Below are 9454 nucleotides of genomic sequence, written 5' to 3'. Positions count from 1 at the left end.
TAATTTTGATGTTTTTAAGTAAAGCTTTTATTGCGTCGTTTCAAAACATTGTATTTTTTTCAAATAAATTAGTAAAACTAATCAAAATCGACCAGATTAGTAAAAAAAATGGAAAAATGGAATTTAAAATGTACATCCGCAATGCAAAAAATAGTGTCTTATTAGAAAAATAGCTACTTGTTTAGCAAGGGAGGAAAGACATAAAGATCCAAAAATAAATTAAGTCCCCAATGTTATTGTGTACAATCAGTTTCGTCTGAACCCCATATTAGAATTATTGATAGTTCTAATAAAGATATTTGTTTGAAAATTGGTACTCAGCCATAATCCGTTGAGTTCTACTCAATGAAAATTTTTTCAAGGTGGCGGCACTTTCGGTTATACCAGAAGTTGCTATCACCTTTCTCAATTTAAATGGAAAGCTACGTTTTTCACTGCATTTTTTAATTATCTGAGTTATTTTAAAGCCGTTTTTATCAGCTTTTCTTATACCTAAGCTTAACCGTTTTTGAGATATTTTAGTTTTACTTAAAAAAGCGGTAATTTTCATAGTTTTAGAGATTTCGAGATCATATTTGGAGAATTAAAAGAGACAGTCTATCTGTTTTCTAGTATGTTTAAAATTGGAAAAAGGATAATAAACTCAAAAATTCTAAGGTTTGAAGTTTGAACAACTTCAGTACCCATAACTTAATTTTTTCAAGTTCCAATTTTTATTTTACTAGATGGAGAAGAATTTTTTTCTGCATCGATCTGTATTAACATTCTCTATACCTGTCTGTGAAAATTTTGTAGTTATGTTGGTTTTTTTGACATAGTAGAAAATTTTTTACTAAGAGCTATCTTTGCATAGTTGTCCATCAAAACATTTCTGATTAAACAAACGCCATACTCTGTTCAAAATTGTGTTGTCCGATTGTGAAAACAAAATAAATTCATTGAATGTTGGTTTAAAAAACTTTAATTTTTTACATTTTTTTTCTCGTTTCCATTGCAAAATATCAGAAAAGTCCCATGGCTAACGAATTTCTCAATTCCAACAAAAATTTATTGTATCTTGAAAATTAACACAGATAAGTATAGACTATAGGGAATACTAACTAATACAGAAATAAAATCTTGTGGCATTTCATTTGAAAAAATTAAGTCTTGGGTGCTTAAAGTTCAGAAAACTTATCCTTAAAAATTTGGGGTTTGTTATTCTTTTTTACAAATTTGAAAACACCAAACAACAGATCAAGGCTTCCGCTTTCAAATGAGCTAAAAAATTTTTTTTTTTAAATTTTTAAAAATTGCTGAGATCGATTTTAGAACTGTAAGGTGTAAATTAACAGAAAATTAAAAACCCTAAATATTTCGTAAACGGCTAAATTTAGGTATAGGGAAGGGTTATGAAAACTACTCTCAAATAACTCTAGTAATCCAAAACCGCATTAAAAAGTATATAGCTTTCTATTTAAAATAGGGAAGTTGATAGCGAACTCCGGTATAACCGGAAGTGTCATCATCTTGAAAATAGTTTCATTGAGCAGGACGTACGATATTATGCAAATTTTCAGATGACTATCGTTATTAAAACTACCAATACTTCTAGACGGAGCAGCCTGTATATGATTTTTTCAACGGCTTTATCAGAAAATATGGTTTTACACTTTTCAAATATTCTAAGACAAAACATTATTTCCTGTCGAGGGCGAGGGAGGAAAATGAGAGAGGAAAGTACTTACTCCGAAGCAACTTTTGCTCTTATTTAGAGACAAATGACACAAATGACTAAATGAGCGACAAGGTGTTATGTCGCAGTGCGTTATAATAATCTAGTATTATGATCCTAAGCTATTTTGACTAGTTTATTAGCTAGCAATAGTGGAAAATTTAAGTTTCCAATGAAGCAAGTGCAAAAATCATTGCTGTTATCAAAAATAATGCGTTTTATGCATCAGCATGGGAAACCGCAGAGGAAATCGCTGAAAATAATTTAAAAAATTAGGACAAGTCTTGAAGAAATTCGAAAAGAAGAATTTATTAGCAAATTAGCAAATCATTATAATAAGCCAAACTAAAGCGGTTTCAGGCACATCTAGGCTATTTGGCTTTTTTATAATTGTTTCAAAGAACTTCAAACTTTGTAAAGCAGATTTTTTTTGGTTTGTTATAGCTTCTGATTTTCTCAAAATTTTACTTAATTTTTAAAAATTTTTTGTGATTTTTAAAAATTTTCTTTGATTTCCCTAATTTTGAACCAACATGGATTCTGTGATTTGGATCCAAAACAAGGCTACCTAAGCTATTTGAAGTTTCGTTTATAAACAAAAAAATGTCAAAAAACATGTCAAAAACCAACATTTCAATAAAAATTGTGTAAAAATATCATTATTTGTGGCTAAAAAAAACGATTTAAGGTATTTCACCGCGATTTGGCTCCTTTTCAAAGGTGGAGTAGCTTGGAAATTATAAAAACTACGTAATCGTATAATCGTCGTTTTTGGGCAAAATATTTTAATTTTTGGCCGTTATAAAGCAATTTTGTTTCTTTTAGAACAAGAAATCGTAAATTCTCGACAAAAATATGGATTTGAAACCATTCACAGTCTAATCATAAGCAAAGAATTACTGAAAATCCACGTATTTCAACAACAAGTTCCTAAAAATTGTTTTTAACCAATAGCAAACGGTCGGAGCAATGTTCAAGCTATATTTAACTTATTCTGAAAAAATGAATCGTAGAAAAGTTTTTCACAAAACTAATTCGCAAATCTTCGTTTTTCGTCAAAATAAAGCTATTTGGTGAATATCGGTATTCTCAGTTGATTTGGCATTTTGGTATTTTTTAGCATGTTTAGATGTTGTTTTTAATTTTGATGTTTTCAAGTGAAGCTTTTACTGTTTTTGCCAAAGAAATCATTTTAAAAATTATATAAATTTAAATGCATGTTCACACTGGACAAAAGTGTCTCATTGGGACAATTATAACTTGTAACTTATTATTAAAACAATGTGTATGTATGCTTAAAAATAATGTTATAGGTATGTTTTTAATTTTCTACCAAGCAATGTGAGGGTACTAAAACACCAGATATTTTTTTAAATTTATTACATTTACTTTTTACTTGAATACAATTTATTACAGCTCTTCTTCTTTTGGTTCAGGGTCGAGGACCACAACCACGCAATAAGTCCTTTCGATCCTTGTCAAGGCTGGTACTAGAACAAAAGTACCACCTACCCTACTCAAACTCATCCCTTTCCCGTCCTCGTACACATCTTCTATTACAATATTGGCTAAACACGGCAAAAGCAGGGTTTCAAAATTAAATGCTACATTAATGCAGGCTCGTACACAAGGTACCGTAGTTTGAATGCACGTAATATTATCACAAGGTACCACCACACTTATTTTGGACATACAGTAAATGGTACCATTGCGCAAACAAACCGTTTCTGTATTTTCGGGACACAAAAACGTTGCATTTGGATGACAGTCATTCACATGGTCGGACAAAATGGTCTCGTTGTCGGAAATGGTTCGATTGATGTCATGGTAGTAATAATGGAAGTCACGGTACTGGAAATCATTATTGGTCATTTTGCTCATGCCGTAGCCTAGGTAATAATCGAAAGTTTCGTCGGAACCATCGTCCCGGAAATATTTTTGAACCCTGTAGTAATCTCTGATGGGTGGTTGGTAAGTACCATGAACGTAGTGGATGTTTTGAGGGTTACAAGCCTTGGGGTTGTAGTAAGAACCACCGTAAAAACCCCGAGTACCAAAATTCGAATCGGGTGTTGTTTCGGTAATTGTGGTGGTTGTTGTTTCGGGTACTGTGTCGGTACTATTCTCAAAAGTTGGTTCCGTGGTGGTACTGTTATCACTATCACCCAAATCACATTTTAGCACGAACACAAAATGGACCAGAATTACGTACGTCACCTTCATGTTAGTGATTCAAATCTCAAATGTGGAATAAGTAGAGTGTGAAGGTTTCATCCAGGTTTGTTTGTATTGAAAAAATTCGAGCAGCTCCATTGCACACACGTCATGATTTATCTCTTCAATTGTACAGTTATTTTGATTGTATTGTAACAATTCATTTCGGAAATTATTGTTTAATTACAGCACATAAAGCTGGAATGTCAGAGTTCACGGAACTTTTGATAGACAAGTTAATGGTGTGATTGGTTATGCAAACATCATTGATTTGTACGAAAGAGAAAATTGCTCAATTTAAAATTTGGTTGTAAAGTGATGAAACGAAACGAGACACAATTTGAGGCGGTGTAAAACTTTGCCTGCTACAATTTGATTTAATTTACGCTTTGTAACTCGAAATACAACAGCGCGAACGGATCACCTATTGTATTTTTTGTGATTTGGTTATTTTTGTCTAGACAATTTATTTGAGAGCAAAAATTGAATCATTGAAACTCGCAAGGGATGAAATAATATTTCGAACCCGATCATAAAGCTGAAATATTGTTCAAAAGTCATAAAGTAAATTGAACGAGCGTCATATACAAAATTCAATCACCGTTAGATTCCCCTTTTCAATCTCCCGAGACTTTATAATCCTAAACGATTATTTACATAATTTTATTAATAAATTTAATATCATTTATACAAACAAATCGGGCCGATTTCTGGAGCAAAATACGATAAATTACAGTTTGCATAAACGAATTTTCGCGGAAAAATAATTAAGAAAAATTTAGAACTGCGTCAAAACCACTTTGCCGCCCGATTATCCGATTTTGAACGTTTCATAAAACTTGAATTTAATTTTTGCAGCTGTGGAAACAATGCAAAATTGAATAACACGTTATTATTAAGGGTAGTTTCTTATCACACTTACTCCCTCAAGAGCCGTAGCGGCCCCAAATTGAATTGCTCCAATTGGAGCGGAAATGTGGCCATTACGCAATTCGGGAAAGCCTCAAGCCGTTGACCTTGCCCATGTAAAAAATAAATAAAACGGGATGGAACGGCTTTCCTGGGGATTCACCGAATCGTTTTTTATTCCCCTGTCGTTTTCAAATTTAGTTCGCGATATATTTTATTTTGTATATTATTTTAAGTATGAATGCTAACATGTAAACAGGAGTGTTCCCGAATTTCCAGATCGGTATTTCAGTTGGTAAGTGGTGTTGGGAAGGAGTGCGCGTTTTTGTCGAGTTTTCGCCTGAAAATGTGTTCAGATGAGATCCATGTTTTGTTCTAAGGGTAAGGCCTGAAAGTTTGAAGGGAAATATGAGCAGAATGCTTTCGTTACCAAGTCTATTCAGGACTGGGGGTGTTAATAATAAATTTTCTTCTGCAACATCTTAATTATGAGAGTGGAAGAACCAGAACTTTGCGTAGTTAGGATCAATTAATTTTAAATGTGTATCCTACAGAAGAAAATAAAAAATCTTGGGTTTTAACCTTGTTTTCGTTATATAGAAAAAAGTTGTGAGTTTATATGTTAAGTTCCTTGATTTATTTCCAGATTCGGAAAAATCTTAAAAGTAGACTCTTAAAAGTATTTTTAAAATATTTGTTTAAATAGTCACAAAGTCTGGATAACTTCAGGACTGAGTTTATGTTTTTTATTACAGTTATGTTTTAACAAATGGAATTTATGTATTACGCAAAACTTTTTTAATTGTTGCAGCACTTCCATTTTCTGTTAATTTCACTCTTGTTGGAGATTGAGTCCTGAGTAATAAAACGTATTTTTAGAATGTTTTCATTACATATGAAATATTATTAAAAACGAAGTATTCGACGGCAATAAATCACCGGCGTTGAAATTGAAATACGATTTATTAGCAGCAAGAAGGCTCCAAATAAATTTGAGACCTCGTCAGATCCCTAACAAATTTTATTAATTCCAGAGAGTCCGGGCGAAGATGAGGAAGAAACGGGGTCCGGACTGGCCCCTTCGTCTGGGCCCACGGAGACCTGTATAGAGATGGTCCGGACCGATAACATCGCCACTTTCTCCTCAGCTCATCTCCTGGAGAAGCCATTGATCGATAAAAAAGTTAAGGTGGGTTTAAACATTGTCTCAAAAAATTGTTTATTGTAGTTGCGAGGTTTAGTTTGATGAATGAACTCAAGCTGGTTTTAGAAGCTTTTAGGTATTTTTAAACTTCGGCTTCGGTGAAAAATGTGTTTAAAAATTTATACAACAGCTGTAACAATAAATTTTGATTGTTTAGGAGTGGTTTTTATACGCATCTAAGTATGTTGAGATTTTATAGCAAAGTAGTTAAAATGTTACAATGATTCCATTGAGCACATTTTTAATGAAAATCGCTTAGAGGTAATAGCACTATTTATATTTAGAGCAGTTACTCCAAATATAAAAATTTAAAATATAAGAGAAAACGTGCCTAAGTATAAAATAATTGTAATTAATAACTACAGGCTGATCCAGAAATGCTGAGTCTGTTGAGAACACTGGATGTAAATTTTAAAGAATACCAATAGAGTACGCTCCCAGTTAGCAACAATTTAACAATTTTGTAGGGTTGTATGTCAATTGATTGTGAAGAGAAATCAAAATAGGTTGCTGTGTTGCAAATTACGAGCAAAAATACTTTCAAATCTGTTGTCAACAGACTCAATTTTTCTGGATCAGTCTGGATTAATAAGTTTCGAGACCAACTTCTTAGTATTTTATTTATCAGTTAGTTGAACTTTTAGAAAATAATTTTTACACAGTGAACTTGAACTTGAAGCTAGACAAACACTTTTAGCTTCAATGCTTTTCTTATGCGCGTTTAATAATGTTCCTTATTTTTTTAATACTTTGTTAGAAATATTTAGTTTCAGAAGATTAGAGAAATTAAAATCAACTATATTTTTAAAACTACGAGTCGTAGAGCAAAAATAGAGACAATTTTGAAATTCTTAATCAATTTTACGTTAAATAGGCACTTTTGAAATACTTTCTTGGTTCTTACCTACCCCTGATATTTTTTTATTGGTGGGTATGTGAACAAACATTTTGATCATTGACCAAGTTGTTTTATTATTGGCACAATTTACAAATGAAAACAGATTTGGAATTCTTATACAATTTTATGCCAGAGAGGCATCTTTTGACATAAATTTTTAGTCACTGTGATTTTGATGATTTTTTATTGGTATATCCCATTTCAGTTCATAGTGGAATTGCAACAGCGCATTTAAATTTTTTGCAATGAAAAATAAAATACAGATTGAAAGGTTTTGTATAAGAAAAGAATTCTGTATTAAACTAAATCCCAGCGCTACACTTTGAGCTAAGAAAATCCAACAAAAACTTTCAATTTGTGCTCCATTTTATTCAAAAAAATGCAAATGCGCTGTTGCAAAATTGTACTATGAACTGAAATGAGTTATACATAAGTAAACAAAAATTTGGACCAAATTGTTTTATTTGGATTATTTGCACTAGATTGCAAATTAATCTATAAAATAAAAATTAATAATATAATAATAAATAAAATAATTAAACTAGCTAAAGAGACTACTAATTGTTTTATATTGATAGATTAGAAAAATTAAAATAGACTTTGTTTTGTCTAATATATTCAAAACTATAAGTCATAGAATAAAACTGAAGACAGTTTTCGAGTTCTAAGACAACTTTACGTTAAATAAGCACACTGTTGACATAAATCTTTGATTATTGTGATCTAGATATTTTTTTATTGCTAGTAAACAAAAATTTTAACCAAGTTATTTTGTTCAGATTATTTGTTCAATTTTGTCTCGATTGCTAGAAAATTTTGCTTACAAATTGATAATTAACTAGCTAGGGTTTCAAACCATTTTTGACCAATTATTTCAATTTTTTGATATTTCATTTATTTTTGATCATTGAAAAATTAAAAACGACTCTTTTGTCTAATATAATTACGAATCGTAGAGCAAAAATAAAAACAGATTCGGAGTACTACACAAATTTACGCTAAATAAGCATTTTTTGACGTAAATTTGAATTTACAGTGACCTTGATATTTTTTCTGGTAGAAAAATATATTTCACGAATATTTTGCGCAAGTTGTTTATTTTTGATTCGACTACCACAAAATTTTACTTAGAAATAGATAATTAGCTAGCTAAAAAGGCGACAAATACTTTTAGATCAATTTCAGTATTTTGATATTTTATTTATTTTTGATAATATTTTTAAAACTATGGGTCGTAGATTAAAAATGTAGCTAGTTTTGGAATTTTGAGGCACTTTTACGTCAAATAGGTTTTGACATAAAGTTTTGGCTGTTGTTACTTTTTTATATAAGTAAACAAAAATTTTAACCAAGTTGTTTTAGTCTTATTATTCGTACAATTTTGACTCGATTGCTAGAAAATTTTGCTCGCAAATAAATGATTAGGTAACTAATGGGGTTACAAATCCTTTTAGACCAATTTCGATTTTTTGATATAGTATTTATTTTTGATAGAATTAGATAGATAGATTGAAAAAATTAAAATTGACTGTATTTTGTCTAAAATCTTCGAAATTACGAATCGTAGAGCGAAAATGAAAACAATTTATTTTTGGCGTAAATTTTTAGATACCGCATTGATTATAAAATATTATAAAGTATTCTAATCAGTGGTTTCAGCGATCTTGATTATTGTTTTGTGGTAGAATGAAATAATTAGACAAAAATTTTGACCGACTTGTTTTATCCGTATATTATTTGCTTAATTTTGATTCAATCACAAAATTCTACTTAGAAATATATATTTCACTCACTAAAGAGGCTATAAATTGTTTTGGTCAATCAATTTTATTTATTATTGTTAGATTGATAAATTAAAATCAACTGCATTTTGTCTAATACCTTCAAAACTATGAGTTGTAAAACAGAAATTTTACGTCAAATACGTTAACTTTTGACAATAATTTTTGGTTATTGTAATACTGATAACTGTTTATTGATAGATAAGTAAACAAAAATTTTGACCAAGTTGTTTCATTTGAATTATCTACACAATTGCTTTGATAATTAACTAAGGTAAAAAAACTACGAGTTGTTTTAGATTAGTTTTAATTTTTTTATTTTTACTTTATTTTTGGTACATGTGCAAAATTAAAATCGACTATATTTAGTTTATTATCTCCAAAACAAGAAGTCGTAGATCAAAATTAAAGTACAAATGTAGATTCTTCAGATAATTTTACGTCATTTGTAGGAATAAATTAGACATAAATTTTCTGTTATTGTGATCTTGATAACCGTTTTATTGGGTATGTTCGTAAGTAAAAATTTTGACCAAGTGAAGGACAACTTTCATAATTTCTTAATTAATAATTTTAGGAAAGTTAATTGATCGTAAAAGAATGAGTTTAAAAAATTCTAATGATTCATTTAAGTGTTTTTGACCTAAAAATCCGTTCATAAAATGCAAATTGTTGAATTATAAAACTTTGAGTATCATAGTAGTAAAATTGCACAGCTATTGTTTTCCAAGTTT

General features: G+C 30.3%; 2 protein-coding genes across 3 annotated transcripts in view; one reads left to right on the top strand and one right to left on the bottom strand.

The window, feature by feature from the left end:
* Nucleotides 1-3077: 3077 nt before the first annotated feature.
* On the bottom strand, nt 3078-4143 carry LOC107397784 (uncharacterized). The gene is made up of 2 exons (XM_015979227.2): nt 3927-4143; nt 3078-3872 (listed from the first exon to the last, which is right to left on the bottom strand). Exons 1-2 carry the CDS (start codon nt 3935-3937, stop codon nt 3125-3127), a joined length of 759 nt encoding a protein of 252 aa, XP_015834713.1. The 5' UTR covers nt 3938-4143; the 3' UTR covers nt 3078-3124.
* Nucleotides 4144-5113: 970 nt separating this feature from the next.
* Nucleotides 5114-9454, top strand: part of Trpgamma (Transient receptor potential cation channel gamma) — a 94158-nt gene continuing 89817 nt past the window's right edge. For both annotated transcript variants that reach the window (XM_015979223.2, XM_015979222.2), the window contains exons 1-2: nt 5114-5218; nt 5872-6026. In XM_015979223.2, the coding sequence (XP_015834709.1) occupies nt 5194-5218; nt 5872-6026 (180 nt within the window). In that variant the 5' untranslated portion in view covers nt 5114-5193. The remainder of the gene's footprint in view (nt 5219-5871; nt 6027-9454) is intronic.

Source organism: Tribolium castaneum, chromosome 9 (assembly GCF_031307605.1).
Source record: "Tribolium castaneum strain GA2 chromosome 9, icTriCast1.1, whole genome shotgun sequence".
NCBI lineage: Eukaryota > Metazoa > Arthropoda > Insecta > Coleoptera > Tenebrionidae > Tribolium > Tribolium castaneum.
The sequence above is the reverse complement of the archived record's forward strand: the minus strand, read 5'-3'. Positions and strand labels throughout refer to the sequence as shown.